The sequence below is a fragment of the Chrysemys picta genome, chromosome 24, assembly GCF_011386835.1.
Source record: "Chrysemys picta bellii isolate R12L10 chromosome 24, ASM1138683v2, whole genome shotgun sequence".
Classification (NCBI taxonomy): Eukaryota; Metazoa; Chordata; order Testudines; family Emydidae; genus Chrysemys; species Chrysemys picta.
Genome location: NC_088814.1, coordinates 2061906 through 2078420, shown reverse-complemented (window position 1 = coordinate 2078420; position 16515 = coordinate 2061906). Strand labels below are relative to the sequence as shown.

At 45.7% G+C, this 16515-nt stretch overlaps 3 protein-coding genes across 4 annotated transcripts in view; 1 reads left to right on the top strand and 2 right to left on the bottom strand.

Moving 5' to 3' along the window:
- The window catches only part of KLHL10 (kelch like family member 10), a 12306-nt gene extending 2281 nt beyond the window's left edge, over positions 1 to 10025 (top strand). The window contains exons 2-5 of one of the 2 annotated variants that reach the window (XM_005294096.5): positions 91 to 580; positions 2797 to 3414; positions 5473 to 5622; positions 8277 to 10025. In XM_005294096.5, coding sequence (XP_005294153.2) covers positions 161 to 580; positions 2797 to 3414; positions 5473 to 5622; positions 8277 to 8651 — 1563 coding nt within the window. In that variant the 5' untranslated portion in view covers positions 91 to 160 and the 3' untranslated portion in view covers positions 8652 to 10025. Of the gene's footprint in view, positions 1 to 72; positions 581 to 2796; positions 3415 to 5472; positions 5623 to 8276 lie in introns of those variants that run through there. The other variant, XM_042844597.2, reaches the window with a different exon arrangement.
- NT5C3B (5'-nucleotidase, cytosolic IIIB) overlaps positions 1 to 10929 on the bottom strand; it is a 27444-nt gene extending 16515 nt beyond the window's left edge. Inside the window, exons 1-3 of the mRNA XM_024100838.3 lie at positions 10893 to 10929; positions 4296 to 4400; positions 3436 to 3593 (exon numbers count right to left, since the gene is read on the bottom strand). The gene's annotated coding sequence lies outside the window, so the exon portion shown is untranslated. The remainder of the gene's footprint in view (positions 1 to 3435; positions 3594 to 4295; positions 4401 to 10892) is intronic.
- KLHL11 (kelch like family member 11) lies at positions 8860 to 16515 on the bottom strand. Its single transcript, XM_005294181.5, has 2 exons — positions 15972 to 16515; positions 8860 to 14187 (listed from the first exon to the last, which is right to left on the bottom strand). Exons 1-2 carry the CDS (start codon positions 16466 to 16468, stop codon positions 12609 to 12611), a joined length of 2076 nt encoding a protein of 691 aa, XP_005294238.2. The 5' UTR covers positions 16469 to 16515; the 3' UTR covers positions 8860 to 12608.

Sequence of the window (16515 nt, the reverse complement as noted above, 5' to 3'; positions counted from 1 at the left end):
CTGGAGCGTGAGCTGGTGAAGAAGGGATGTATACATAAAACAGTAGATTTTATATAGGCTGTTTGGTTAAAGTGTTGCTTCATTTTCCAGGGCTTTGTTTACCAGTGGCTGGAACAACACGGAGAAGAGAGTGTATAATATCCCTGGCATTTCCCCCGACATGATGAAGCTAATTATTGAGTATGCCTATACTAGGACAGTCCCAGTCACTGCTGACAACGTGGAGCGGCTCCTGGCTGCAGCAGACCAGTTCAACATCATGGGCATTGTCAGGGGGTGCTGCGAGTTCTTAAAGTCTCAGCTGTGCTTGGAAAACTGCATCGGCATCTGCAAGTTCACAGAGTACTACCACTGCCCGGACCTGCGGCAGACGGCCTACATGTTCATCCTGCATAACTTCGAGGAAATGGTGAAGGTGTCTACGGAGTTTCTAGAGCTCTCGGTCAATGAGTTTAAAGACATCATTGAAAAGGACGAACTCAACGTGAAACAAGAAGATGCAGTGTTCGAGGCCATTCTCAAATGGATTTCCCATGATCCCCCAAACAGGAAACGGTACATTTCAGTCTTGCTGCCTAAGGTCAGTTTGTTGCTGGTTTTCTCTCATGCCTGCTAAACAGTGGTGGGTGGCTGAAAGGGGCTAGAGTAGCAGCTCCTTAAACTGAAGTTAGTTCCTTTTAATGCACAGGAAATGTATAACAGATAGTGGCTGTGCAAAGATTTTCCCACACTGAAGCTAGCCTGTAGGCCCCAATCCTGTAATCAGATCCCTGTGAGGGAGCCTGGAGAGTCCACAGAGCGTTGCAGAAGCATGGGGGCTGACCAGGATAGCAGCAAATCATTGCCAAGGAGCCAGAGGCTGTGGAGGGGGAAAGCTGGACTGTGGTACCAAGACTTTTTCTTTAAACCAAGGAAACTAAATCCCCCCAAAACTTAGTTAACGCAGTGTTAAGATTGCCCAGTGGTGCCTTGTGCCTTTCCAAAATGCTGAGTGGCTAACTTAAACCTCTGAGACCCAGGAAAACCAAGAAAAGATGGATGAACGCCCCTCTTGCAATCTTAATTCGGCCTTCTTACCAGAGCCCAGACACACCAATCACACACACTAGCACTCTATCCTCATGGATAGATCACATGAGCGTGGGATAAAGGCCAACACGTGTTCCTTGCTAAGGCCAAACTAGGGTTTAGGCCAAGCGTTGCAAGCAGGAGCTACTTACACTTGGTCTGCACTCAGACACACAAACCACCCCAGACCTGCGAAACTTGAATCACCCCTTCGCCCTGGTCCCAAGGATTACTTCCCTTTACCACTCCCGAAATCTCTGAGACCACAGTGACAACCCCCATGGCAAGAAGGCATCCTTGTGTGTGTCTGCTGAAAATTTAGCGCTGAAATGAGGCACACGCGATCCCTCAAGGTACCCACGTCCCTCTTGTCATATCATAGTCGCAGCTGGATCAAGCTGCTCCAATGAACCCACCACCACTTAACACAGCGGGAGAGCATGCAGATCAGTGGAACACAACACAAACAATGGCCTGCTTAGTCCTTCCACAGATCTAATTCTAGATTACTAGATGTTAAGCCCAGAAGGGACTATTAGATCATCTAGTCTGACCCCCAGTATCACACAGGACAGAGAATTTAATCTAGTTACTACTGTATTGAGACGAATACCTGTGTTTTGAATAAGGCATATTACTGAAGGGTATCTGGTCTTACCAAAGACTTCAAGGGATAAAGAATCCACCACTTCCACTGGTAGTTTGTTATCCTTTGCACCTGCCCTTTCTCACCCATTCCAAGTGGCTATGAACCTCTCCAGGGGGGCAGAGAGTTAAGACTCCATCGTGGGGGTGGCATCTGCCATAACTTAGTATTTTCTGGTTTTCAGAAATTGAAGTTAGCCGCTCTCCACATTCTGGAAGGGCACAAGGCACCACTGGGCAAACTTGACTCTGCCTTAAGGAAGTTTGGAGGCATGTCATTAGCTATGCAATGCAATACAGTAGCAAGTGAGGCCAATGCAGTTTTAGGTTTCCTATACAGACACATCGTGTCATAGATAAGAAGTAGCCCCCCTCTCACCATGTGAATCTGAAGTATCCATACCTGCAACAATACATTCAGTTCTGCCTCTTTATAGAAGGGCATAGATGAGAAACTGGAAGTGTATCACTTTATAAGAAGAAGGATTAGGGACCCAGAGGGACTGACTGATGAGGAAAGATTAAAAGAATGAAGTGTGTATACGTTCGCTGAGCAATGGCTGAGCGGAGGGGGTAGAGACGGTATAAACACCTACAAACCTGGGGTGAATGTGCCAAGGGAGGAATTATTTGGTGGGGTACTAGGGAGCATAAAGATGTCTTTGGCTAAGGAATAGTCTCCCAAAGGAAAGGAGGGAAAGCCCTGTGGCCTGAGAGATTTAAAACTAGACTTGGACAAACCCATGGAAAATACAGCCTAGGGAGGTAGTCCTGCATGAGATGCCATGGAATGGACTAGGTGTCCTCCTAGGTTCTCTTGCTCTGATTCTACGAACAGCCTTCGGTCAGTGCCAAAACCAGGCCTGATTTGAAGCAGTGACCTGTGAGGGCCTGGAAAGTACGGTATTCCCATTGACAAGCCTCTCAGCTAGCCAGTCTTCCTTTCAGAGTCCCTGCTCCACCATGGTTGAAATCAAACTATTTCTAGCTGGCCAGTCCTGTAGTAGGTAAAAACCATCCAGAGACGGCTCTCCTAACTACCCACCCTCCATCTTGATTCCCGCCTCCCCTTTGCCTTTCCAGGTTCGACTAGCGCTGATGCATGCTGAGTATTTTATGAACAACGTTAAAATGCACGACTATGTAAAGGACAGTGAGGAATGCAAGCCTGTCATCATAAATGCACTGAAAGCCATGTATGATCTCAACATGAACGGCCCCTCAAGTTCCGATTTCACCAACCCGCTCACGAGGCCTCGCCTGCCCTATGCAATTTTGTTTGCTATTGGTGGATGGAGCGGGGGTAGCCCAACCAATGCCATTGAAACGTACGACGCCCGGGCAGACAGATGGGTGAATGTCACATGTCAGCAGGAAAGCCCCCGTGCTTACCACGGTGCTGCCTATTTAAAAGGTTACGTCTATATCATTGGAGGATTCGACAGTGTGGACTATTTTAATAGCGTCAAACGGTTTGACCCACTTAAGAAAACATGGCACCAGGTTGCTCCCATGCACTCGAGACGCTGCTACGTGAGCGTCACCGTTCTTAACCACTTCATCTACGCCATGGGAGGGTTCGACGGCTACGTGCGGCTCAACACAGCAGAACGATACGAGCCAGAGACAAACCAGTGGACGCTGATTGCACCCATGCACGAACAGAGAAGCGACGCGAGCGCCACCACGCTGTATGGAAAGGTAAAAAGGACTTGAGCTTACGGAATGCAGCTGCTGCCTCTGGTGAGCAAGAGAGCAGGACTGGGACCAAACTGCCGTCTGTAGCGTGGTAGCGTTAAACGGTGCATGTTGTAATAGTCGCCTCTAGAATCACCGGGATTGATTGGAACGCAGAAAGAACCAACATCAGCACACACGTCCTGCAAAAAAACAACAACAAAAAAACAGATCGAATATATCTTAACACTAAGGCCTAAAACTTAGGTTGACCCAGAAATGTCGCTCAGGGGTGTGGAAAATGCACATTTCCGAGAGACGTGGTTAAGCCGATCTAAGCTGCGGCATAGAGACCGCTAGATCCATGGAAGAATTCTTCCATCAATGTAGCTGCCGCCTCCCGAGGGGGTGGAAGTAACTGCTGGGATGGAAAAAAAACCCTTCTGTTGCTGTAGCAAATGTCTATATTACACGCCTGCAGCAGCACACCTGCAGTGCTGTACGTGTGCTGCTGTGGTGTCTGCAGTGTAGACGAGCCCTAAGATACAGCACCATATATTGATGGAGGTGCTGTCTGCGCCGATAAGTACAATAGCCTGGCCATGCATTACTCTTTGCATTAGGGAAGGGGCTAAGCTCAGCTGAGGGCCCCATTGTGCTAAGCACCTACAGTTGACAGGCTCAATGGATAAGGCAAAGGGGGGAAGGGGAAGCAAGAGGCATGGAAAGGGGAAGTGGCTCCTAGTCCAGAGCAAAATTCAGCTTTTGATTTCAGGAGTTGTAGAGATGTGGTCTGGAGATACAAATTGGCCAGCGCTTGTTAATCTTTTTTCATAAGCGTCTCAAATTACAAACTTTGGAAAAATACAAACGAAAGCATTAAAAGGAAACTGGAGCAAAGGTACCTTTTGTAGCCGCTCCCCTTCTCTGCACGTAGCTGATGAAATCAGTGTCCCAGGACTGATGTGAGCACTCCCACGGATGCCGAGGTGTGGTTAGGATGCCCAAAGCTAGTAGATGGGAGAGAGACTTACTCCACATGTGCTAATTAATATTGATTAATATTTTATATCTGATTCATATTTTTTCCTGTTCTAGAGCTAGGCATGCAAAAATCTGTCTGAGCAAGAACTGGTCACACAATTGTAGTACAATTTTAGATGCAAAAATATTGTTTATTTGGTATATTTGCTAGAAGCAGGCATGTGGCAAGAGGATTTTGTAAAAATTAACCTGTAGAAGTTAAATGTTTTCAGGGTTTAAAAAGGAGTGGAAATGCAGCCGCTCAGGACCCTAGAGGCCGGAGTAGTGCTGAGACCGCGTGTAACAGAGCAGGGGACATTAGGAATCGGGAATGCTGGGGCTGTAATTCAACTCTTCCAGCGGCACGTCACCAGTCTGTTTTTCCCAGTTATGGCAGGCCCTTGGAGGGGGAGAGGAGGCCTGTGAAGTATATTCGTGACGTGCTTTGCAAATCCTGCTGAAAGGAGCGGTAGCAGTGGCAAGCGTAACAGACACGCCCACTGGACTGGTGATCAATTTACCAGTCAATCGGTCGCTCTTCACTTCCCGACTTACCCTTTAGATTCTGGTACGACAGACCTTGGGCTGTCCAAGAACAGAAGGGCACGAACATAAGCATGTGGAGAAGATTAGAATAGGGGACTAGATGCAAAAGCTAGTAGATGAGAGCTAGAACAGTGGTTCTCAACCTTTCGTACTGGTGCCCCCTTTCACAGAGCAAGCCTCTGAGTGCAACGCCCCTTATCCATTAAAACCACGTTTTTATATATTTAACACCATTATAAATGCTGGAGGCAAAGCGGGGTTTAGGTTGACAGCTCGCGACTCCCAGGTAATATTTTCACAACCCCCTGAGGGGTCCCGACCCCTTGAGCTAGGGGATTCCTAGTACTTCTATAGAACTCCCATCTCAGGAAACAGAAGTCCAAACTCAGTTCCCCCGTGGTCCATCACTGCACTTGCATTAACCCAGCCCAGGAAAAGAGGCTATTCCAAAACAGGATAGGATCATTTCATTTCCCCCCCACAAATAGAAATATTGTAATCTTTTTAAAACAGGTCTATATATGTGGTGGGTTCAATGGAAATGAATGCCTATTCACAGCTGAAGCATATGATGCTAAGACAAACCAGTGGACGCTAATCGCACCAATGAGAAGCAGAAGAAGTGGAATAGGAGTAATAGCTTACGGAGAACACGTCTACGCGGTAAGGTGACAGCTGTCAGCATTCATTATGGCGGATGTCCGTGTGGCTTTCACTCTAGTTAAAGTGCTGGAGCAGTGCTCATACATTTCATTCACTCTCTGTCTACAGGTCACATTTCAAGAGACAAGGTTGAGCGAAAAAGAATCAACCACTTATTGAGAAGGGGCAGAATAAAATGCATTTTTCCTTCATTTAAAATATAAAACATAAGAACAGCCAGACTGGGTCAGACCAAAGGTCCATCTAGCCCAGTGGCCAATGCCAGGTGCCCCAGAGGGGATGAACAGAGCAGGGAATCATCAAGTGATCCATCCCCTGCCGCCCATTCCCAGCTTCTGGCAAACAGAGGATAGGGACACCATCCCTGCCCAGCCTGGCTAATAGCCATTGATGGACCCATCGTCCATTAATTTATCTAGTTCTTTTTTGAACCAATAGTCTTGGCCTTAACATCCTCTGGCAAGGAGTTCCACAGACTGACTGTGCGTTGTTTGAAAAAATACTTCCTTTTGTTTGTTTTAAACGTGCTGCCTATTTTCATTTGGTGACCCCTAGTTCTTGTGTTATGACAAGGAGTAAATAACACTTCCTTATTTACTTTCTCCACACCAGTCATGATTTTATAGACCTCTATCTCACCCCTTAGTCCTCTCTTTTCCAAGCTGAACAGTCCCAGTCTTATTAATCTCTCCGCATATGGCAGCCGCTTCATACCTCTAAAAAAAGTTGTGAAATAATTTTAACAGCTATAGCTTTGAAATAAAGTTTGGTAGAGAATTAGCCCTGATGTCTTTCATGGTCCTACTGAAGACATTTAACAAGTCCAATACCTTGAGAAATGCTGTTCTTGGATGTTCCCTACTCAGTCTTTATTTCTAACCAGTGTCATGAGCAATAGGCTACCACTGTACACAGGACCGTCCCTAGGAGGGTGCGGGGCCCGGGACAACCCCCCCGTGCCCCAGGCCCCACACCCACTCCACCCCTTCCCCCAAGCCCCCGCTCTGCCCCCATTCCACCAAGCCACTGCCCCACCTCTTTCCAGCTTCCACCACCTTCCCTGAGCAATGCTGGGAGCTGGCGGGGCGGGCGGGCTGGGGCCGGGTCGCTCGCTGCTGCCAGCACCAGGCCCCCCGCTAACCCCCCAGGCTGCTCTCGACCCTGCGTCCCAAAGCATGGGGCCCCCCAGGTTCATCCTATGGACGGGATGGCTCTGACTGTACATATACAGCATATAGAGGAAAGCTATCTCACCAATGGTGCAGCTGTTAAGGTGGGAACTGAGTGAGGCAGATGCAGTGAACATACAGAAGAACCTCAGAGTTACAAACAGACCAGTCAACCACACACCTCATTTGGAACCGGAAGTACACAATCAGGCAGCAGCAGAGACAAAAAAACCCAAAAAAACAAAGCAGTAGAGTACTGTGTTAAACAAACTACTAAAAGAAAAGAAAGGGAAAGCAGCATTTTTCTTCTATATGGTAAAGTTTCAAAGCAGTGTTAAGTCAATGTTCAGTTGTAAACTTTTGAAAGAACCACCATGTTTTGTTAAGAGTTAAGAACTACCTCCATTCCTGAAGTGTCATAACTCTGAGGTTCCTCTTGCTTCAGTGAACGAAGCGTGCACTCATCAGCTCTTCACATTTTCATGGAATAGGGTCTTCTGATTCTCCTTAGGCATTTAGTTCCAGATTAGGACTTTTGTGCTAAGTTATACTCATCCCTTTGTGTACATGCAGTAAGATCAATATCCTCAAATACAATATAAAAGTTTTCCTAAAACCTTAGATGCAGGTGTAGAATGTTGTATACGACGAAGAGAACATTTTTACAACATACCCCAGATGAACAACCTAGAGAAAATGAAAGTTTAGAATATGAACGTCTCCTAAGTTCATAGGTAACTACTCTATTCAGCTGTCTCATTCACCAAAATTTCACCTAAAATAGGCTGCACGTAAGCCATGTTTATAGCTCAACTGTTTAACCTCCAGTAACATCTAAGGACTTAATGCCAGCTGAGAAAGGTTGGTACTGACAGTTCTCGAAATAAATACCCAAGAGAATTTATATGACGTCAGAAAGATAACGGAATATTTTAAACAGGGAGGCATCAATTGTGACAAGAGGCTACACATATCCAAGATTGTAGAAAACTGAGTTGTATTGTGTTTGAGAAATAGTACGACGTAATTTGGAATACTGTTATATGCAAAAGGGGCAAAGTTAAAGTTGCACTTGGAACCTTGTTATTTCCCCACTTTGAACGCTTGACCTCTCACAACCTTACAATTCTTCATATTGTTTTTAAGTGAATTTTGGATTATTTCTACTTAACTCATATACATCCTGTACCTTTGCCTCCTTTAGATGTAAGAATGTAAAATTTAACTATTCCAATAAACATTTTTGGCAGTTAGATTTTACCATAACTGGAAAGAACAAAGTAGTAGCCTGCAGTAAGTGAATATGCAGAATTAAGGTCTGATCTTCAGAAGTGCTGAATATTCACACTTCTAGTCAATGAAGTTGAATATGCACAGAATTTGGCCTACTGAATATGCATGAGTCCTAAACCCATGTAACAATTCAGCCACCTAATATAAGCCCTTCCTCAGCTAGTAAACGCCATATTTCTTTGATGTCTACAGGTAGGAGGCTTTGACGGCGCCAACCGTCTTCGGAGTGCAGAAGCCTACAATCCAGTTGCCAACACCTGGCGTACAATCCCAACCATGTTTAATCCCCGTAGTAATTTTGGCATTGAAGTGGTGGATGACCTTCTGTTTGTGGTGGGTGGCTTTAATGGTTTCACTACCACATTCAATGTTGAATGTTACGATGAAAAGACTGATGAGTGGTATGATGCCCATGACATGAGCATATACCGTAGTGCTTTGAGCTGCTGTGTGGTGCCAGGACTAGCCAATGTTGGGGAGTACGCTGCCAGACGAGACAACTTTATAGGATTATCACAGCGAGATGAAGTCAAATACTCCTCTTCGACGAGTACCCTACCTGTATGAATAGCTCCACTTAGCTAATAAAGTCTTCTAAGCAAGAACTGTATGTATTCACTTTTTAAAATAAAAGCAATTGGATACAAACTCACAGGAATAGTCAGTCCTGGAAATTGTTTCATTCAATGGAGCCAGACATCTATCATTTACAAACATGGGTTATAGTGCTAAATAGTGCATACCTGGCAAAAAAGCATATGGAAGACCACAATAATAGAGAAATAAACTTTTATTACAACAAAACATTAGTACAATGTTTAGTTTCAAGAACTTAAACATTACAATATTCTTTGTTTCAAACAGAAACTCTACTTTACCTTACAGGAAGCAATGTAATTCTTCCCGGTATGGAGGGTACTGCTTACCCAAGCAATTGCAGAAGCGAACAGCTGCCTTATAGGTCATGGGATCCAAAGCGATGTGGATCCATGAGTAATATCTAGGACTTCTAGTTATTTCTACATTTAACATTCATGTACTTTATAGGATTATATCCTCAAGAGTGCTTGTATTAGGAAGCTTCCCCTAAACTGGTTATATTAAAGATGATTATATTCTATTTGAGAAGTGGCTGAAAATAACGCTAAGCCATACAAATACACTTATATTAACTGGGTCCTTTACAAACAAGTCTAACACTACAGTATACTATTGTAATTTCAGGTCAAAAGGCCCTTAAACTTTGTTAATCTGCACAATGCAGTCTGCCTCTAGTAAACATAAATATTCATTGACGCAATAGTCCTGTTATTTTATTGTTTACTATAATGGAAAAATAATTTGGGGATAACATCAATAAGCAGTAGCAGAGAATACTTAGTGCATTTAAAAAGATGGCATATATTCTATATGTTTGGGGTGGTGTCTTTCTAACTTTGTGCAGAGAAGTATTAAAAATACATACAAAACATTTACTTACTAATAGACCATTCAGGTTGTTATAAAATATTATGTACACATATGGCACCTAAAAATGATTACATTGCCAGTCTAGCTGGTCAGAGGTTTACGCTACTTCACTAATATTTTAAACAGAAAAATGGGACATAGAACATGCATTTCAAGGCATGTGTTTAGTACAGCAAAAAAGGTACGATTGTCTTAAACGGCAGAAGAGTCTGAATATTCTACCTGATTTTTTTCTTAATGAAAGACAAAGATAGGAGTCAGTTTAGTTATCCTTATTGGATATAGGTGTAAGATTCTTGTTAGTTTAACTACCCTGCTGTAACTACAGCTGAAGCGTGTACATGTACCACTACACTACGTGAACTTGTGAAATGGCTGACAGGTTAGTGGACTGAGCTAGATCCACAGTCAACACACATTTAAGTTTTCTACATCTTATAACTACTACTTTGTGTACAAAGGGCAGTTAGACTTTTTGTTTAAAAACATGTGCGCAGATGCCATTGAGCCACATCAATTCAATGTAAAAAAGCCTATTTAAGAATGAAGAGGTCCCCTGGAACTGGCATAAAAAAAAAAAACCAGACTGCTGTGAAATTGACTACGCTCCATAGTGCCCATCACGCACTCATCATGCAAACTGAACACACCGGAAGGGAGATAAAGTGCATCACACGGTAAACCAGGGCTGGCATTCACAAGTTAGACCACCCGGGCATGAAGTTATTTTTGCATCTTCATTTAAAAATCTTAAGATCTCTAAGATGTACAAAAGCCAAGCGTTATTTCATAGTCAGGGCTATTATTAATTTTTGTTATAACCAAACAAGATCATGCTTGTGCATCCGCTGGCCTAGGCTGATCTGTGGTGATATGCAACCCAAAGATTTTGTTTAGATTGCAATTAAAATATGATAATCATGATATTTTACAACCAAATGCTCTATCAGTGCTGTTGATAAACTACGTTCATCAGCACCTTGCCAAATGAGTTCATGCAAGTCTTTCAGAGCCAACAACTTCTGGATGTCAGCCTTGAACTTGATTTCCCCTCTTGAACAGGTGAGGCCTGCACCTTGCAAATTTTGACCTGCCCGCTTGCTCTTGCAGCGTAATTCGAAAGCCAAGTAAAATCCAACAGGATGGTATTAGCACATGATTAGACTGTATCTGAGCTGTTACATTTTCATAGTAATTTTTACAAGCCTGGATTAGTCTGAATATTACAGCAAAGCAAGTTAATGATACAGAAAATGTCAAGTGAATTTCAAGAGGAAATATTAAGGGTCAGATGCAAGTCAGAAAAACCTGTACACATCATGCAGTTGAAAGACTTACCTAGTATTTCAGACAGGATCTAGACTGCCTGCTGAATTGGAAAATGAGACGTGTCAGTTCAGAAAGTTAAACTTTTAAAAAGAGTAAAATGTTTAGAAGAGCTTTTAAGATGCCCCCATTTAAGATGACCATAAAATGAACAAGAGAAAGTAAGCGGCTGTCTCAACAAGGTTTGATTGTGTAGACGTTTGGGATACCCTGGTTACTACTCCTTTCCCTTCCCTAAGATCCTGAGTTAGGCCTACGGTGGAAATAATCCAAACAGTTAAATAAAGAGGAGGTAGAAAGGACAATGGAATTCACAAGAAATAATTGAGCAACTTTTGCGATGAGAATAAGGGGAGAGGGCTTAGCTGGATGGTTACTTCTGGGCAATGCTACTTCCATGGGACAATGTGTTGGATATTTCCCTTAGAGAATATTGTATTAAGTAATCTAGAACCAACATGGCCCTATTCATAAAACAATCTCAGATGTCAAAAAATTAAATAGCTTAATTTCACCCCAACCATCTATAAATGCTGCAAACAGAATAAATGGAGAATTCAAACATTTGAAGACTGTGAAGGTTTAAGATCACTAAAAGCTTCTTATTGGCAATTAGATTTCAAGAACTGATTGTTCCACTTCAACAGAAACACAAGTGCTAATTTGTCAGGGAACAGCGTGGCACTAGAGGAAAATATATCGATGGCAAAAAAGTATTGATTGTCAAAGGCAGGCTGGATACAGGTTCATTTTTCAAACTCTCACTGGAATTAAATGTGTGCCATGTTTGGAAAAAAACGTCAAGTAGCTCCGTTTTTAATACCCCGCTAGGAAATAATTTTGCTTTTAGTAATCCCTAATGTCCTCAGATATTTTAGAAGTGGACAGTTACTTTTTTTTTTACTGTTAACATTTTTACTGTTTTCACTCATTTAATCAGGTTGATTGTTTAAGTTTCTAATCAAGCTGACAAAGAAGAGACCCAGAAACATGAAGGATGTCCAGATAGTGAAATCATCCCAAGTGCTGTCTCAAATGCTATTTTAGTAAGTCTCTGATGTTTTACCAATCATTTGTTACAAGTAAATTCTGGCATTTCTACAATATACAGAAACAAAGTATTTAACACACAGAGAAACATCCTGAAGTAATTTTATGAAAAAAGATTGTGCTTTTATTTTTATATAACAGGTATTCCTAACTATTGCATGTGCCTTCAGTTTTGGAGAACTAAGTGCATGGATGCCAATGGTATGTGAATTTCAGCTACTCAGGAGAAGAGAAGCTAAAGGAATATCAATATGTAAGTGCAAATAAAATTGGTGCTTTAAGAATACAGCTGGAGTTTGTTTTTTAAATTGAAGGAATTGTTGACAGACTAACTCCATATAAATCCTTGAAAATGAGGGTTGGACAAGAGAATTAACAGATTCTGCATCAAATTTTCTTAAAGTGGCAGGCATTTCATCACATCCCCTTAATAGGAATTTATTTTTCCTGGGCTACTGTATGCTCTTCTCAACTATATACAAGAGAGAGGGATTTTAGGTGTTTGTTAATTATTTCCCATCCTCAGTATTTAAGTAAAGATGTTACTTTTATGCATCAAACCAGCAACCAGTTCAGTTATCCAAATCCGAATATACAATGGCAATGTATTGAGCCTTACAAAATAGATAGCACCGTATTTCTTAAACCAGGTTTATTAGAGGAATGGTCTTCCAGGAATTAGCACTCAATCTGTGAGCGGGGCATTCTTCGCAAGCTTAAAGAATGCCGGTGTATTTCCTGCAGCTGCCGTATTCTATCCTTTTGCCACATCAGATTTTGCGGCATAGGGTATCTTTGTGTACCATGTAAGCATCTGAATGGGATTCTTACATGGCAGGCTGTTGCTCTACAGCGAGGCTGCGGCATGGGAGGGAGAAGCATCCATCGCTTTCTCTCAGCACAATAACGGTAGGCCTCTTTTCTGTATTGCTTATCTATATCATCACTGTTCTTCCACCCACCAATGATGAAAACATCATCTTTAAAATAGCAAATGGCTGCCCCTTCAATGCTAAGAACTTCTGGAGGTAAACTTTCAAGAATCTCTTCTGGTATTCTGCCAGAGATCTTTCTCTTAGCCTCTTCATTATCTATGGGGTAACTCTTGGGGCAGCATGATGCTGTCTGATAAAAGTTTGTGTTGGCAACAGACATCTGAAAAGAGCAGTAGTTATCAATGAGTGGCAGAGATTCGATGTCTTGCCAGTGCCTTGTCTCTGTGTCATATCTGGTAATGACTGCCCTTAAACCATCTTCACTATCATCAACTGGGGTTCGAGCAGCAATGTAAACAAATCTATCTTCTATGGTGACTGCTTTGACATCACGAAGGATCTTTGGGGCTGACTCCAGGTTGTGCCATTTGTCTTGCTCGGGATTGTAAATGGTTACATCTTTAAAGCCAGGACTGAAGTTACCATGTCCACCAATACTGTACAAGTTCCCCTTGACTTCAGTGAGGCCAAAAGAATGCTTTCTAGTTATTAGATGAGAGACTTGCTCCCAGACATTTCTGTTGGGGTTGTACTTTTCTACAGTCTTGGCAAAGCCAGGTTCCATGGAGCCAGCCACATAAACATATGATTCTGTAACAGCAACAGCATGTCCATCAAGGTGATTATGTATGTGAGGTAAGTTTACCCACCTATCTTCATCAATGAAATACCCCACACACTCACTTAAATAATCCCCTCCCTCTGACACACCGCCGATCACCATGATGACATCCATGTTCTGCCCATAGCGAGGCAGCAATGCTACAGGATAAGCAGAATGTTGTAAATTACCAGACTGCAAGTTTTCAGCCCTCAGGGCATGATTTTCTACAGCTTCAGACACCAATTTAAGACAGGCTTCATTACTGGATACTAGCCTTTCAGATTTGACATGCCGGGTAAGGTAAGTGGGTTTCATCTGAGACAGTCTGAGCAGTTTAAAGAGTTCTTCAAAGTACCTCTCTCTTTCGTCAGCGTTTCTCTGAACCCACTTTAACACAGTCTCAAAAAGAACTTCTTCAGAGTCCACTGTGATTTCCAAGTCTGAAAGCCAGTCTCGGATGAGGTGAAAGGGTAATGTGTAGAACTCTTCATCTTGGATAACTTTGCAGAAGTTCCTTCTTATCATGTCTGCAGCTTTCAGGGCAAGCTGGTTCAAGGAATACATATGAGCTAAGCTATGAATAGCCACACAGTTGGAGAGATTCAGTTTTTTCTTCAGAAACTCTCCACAGAATTCCTTTAACCGCATCAATAAAAACCTGAAGAGCAAACAAAGATGAGTTAAGCCATGAACTGAGGGGAGTGAGGTTAAATCCAATCATATGTCTTTAACAAAAATGTGTTCATACTGCACAACAACCAAGTTCCTGATGTACTTTAGGAAGTCAATGTTTCATAACTGTTCTTTTAACAGCCCCCTTTAGCCATCTTGTAGCCTACAGATACATTCAAGGGCCGCAAGCCAAACTGCAATACTGGCTCCGTTTACTAGGTATATTAACTGCTGGTGGAAGGGGGCACCTATTAGATCAGTGCATTTAAGTTCAGATGCCTCCAACCAGTCCACTGTAACCTCTAGTGAATTATCCCCTAAGGGAGATGAATTTGGTATGTCCAATCTCCAGGGTGCAGCTCAGCGAAGCTCTTTGGAGGTTAGGAATGCTGTGCATGATGTGTGCCCCCTCCCTGAAGGGAAGCTTTGATCCCTTCACCTTCAGAGAATTCAGGAGCTGTAAAATTTAGCTAAAAGAGGTGGGCCTAATTACGAGGGTACAGAGATGAGAAGATGGCATAACATGATCCTGCTCCTATAGGAAGGACATAGGACTCAGGAGAGCATGCCACTACTCTACCCCCACTACTGGTCATCCCTCCACATCTCCCCTGCCAGCTCCAGCATCCTCCCCCCCATTCCAATGTAACCACTTAATGAGTAGCTGCTGTCCTCCAACCCCCCTCTCTTGCCCACCACCTCCAACCCACCATTTCTGCACTTCACTTACTAGCCACCTCCATCACCTTCTCTCCCTTGCCCCTTCACCTGCGCGCCTGTACTACACCAACTTTTACCTTTCTCCACTGCGCCTCCCTGCCCCCTCGCCTATCTCTCCCCCCCCACACCACTCTAGCTACAAACAAACCAGACTACTGACTAGGGTGACAGATTTAGCCTGGCTACCCCAAATCTGAGTGCCGCCCCATACTGCACTAGATCAAAACGCCACTCACTGAAATTTGGCGCAGCCAACCCTTCATCTGACAGCGAAATGGCCAGGCCAAGTCTACCATAGGCCTATGGGGAGGGGGGGTGGCAACATACTGAAGTTTTACGGGGGGGAGGGGGGGGAAGAGGGAAGATTGCCTTGGGCAGCCTCTGGCCAATCGCTTCCCTCCATTCACTTATCAGCCACCTCCTTCCCCACGCCCCTCATCTATGGGCCACCTCAGCCTACCCCGGCCTGCCCCAGCCCCCCACACCCCCCCTCACCTCAGCCCCCGGCACCTGCACTTCCCCATGCCCACCCCACCTTCTGCCCTGTCCCTCCCCTCACCTGTCGGCCACCCTGGCCCATCCCCACCTCCTGCCCTTCCCCCCCCAGGCCTGCCCCCTCACCTGTCGACTACCCTGGCCCACCTCCACCTCCTGCCCTCCCCGTCACCTCTCGGCTGCCCCGGCCCACCTCCTGCCCTTCCCCCCCTCCAGCCTCACCTTCTGCCTTGTCTCTCCCCTCACCTGTCGACTACCCCGGCCCACCCCCACCTCCTGCCCTTCCCCCCCCAGGCCTGCCCCCTCACCTGTCAACTACCCCGGCCCACCCCCACCTCCTGCCCTTTCCCCCCCAGGCCTGCCCCCTCACCTGTCAACTACCCCGGCCCACCCCCACCTCCTGCCCTTTCCCCCCCAGGCCTGCCCCCTCACCTGTCGACTACCCTGGCCCACCTCCACCTCCTGCCCTCCCCGTCACCTCTCGGCTGCCCCGGCCCACCTCCACCCCTTCCCCCCGCCCCCTCACCTGTCGGCTACCCCGGCCCGCCCCCTCACCTGTCGGCCATCTCCAGCACCTCGTGCACGTTGCCCGGGCTGACGCGGATGCTGCCCGTGTACATGAAGCCGACCACCGCCTCCACCGTGTCCGGCTCGGGCCCCCCCTCCGAGCTCCACTTCCGCAGCTCCACCCGGCCGGAGCGCGACTCGGCGAAGCCGCCCGACAGCAGCGGGGTGAAGTAGTCGGTGGCGGCGGCCAGCACGGAGCGGTGGGCGCGGACCTCGCGGAGCGGCCCGGCGCCGCCCCCGAAGGCCAGGGTGATGTCGCAGAAGAGGTCGAGGCGGCGCTGCTCGTTCTGCCGCCAGGCCAGCTCGCTGCAGTGCGCCGGGCACGCGAACTCCTCCGCCTCCGGCTCCAGCTCCGGCTCCCCGCCGCCGCCGGGCCCCTCCGCGCCCGGGCCGCCGCCGCCGCCGCCGCCGGGCCCCTCCGCGCCCGCGCCTTCCCCCGCGGGCCCGGCCTGCGTCTGAGGCGAGGCCGCGGCGGCCGCCGCCATCTTGCCCGCTAGCCAACGGCTCCCAGCGAGACCCAGGGGCGCCGCCG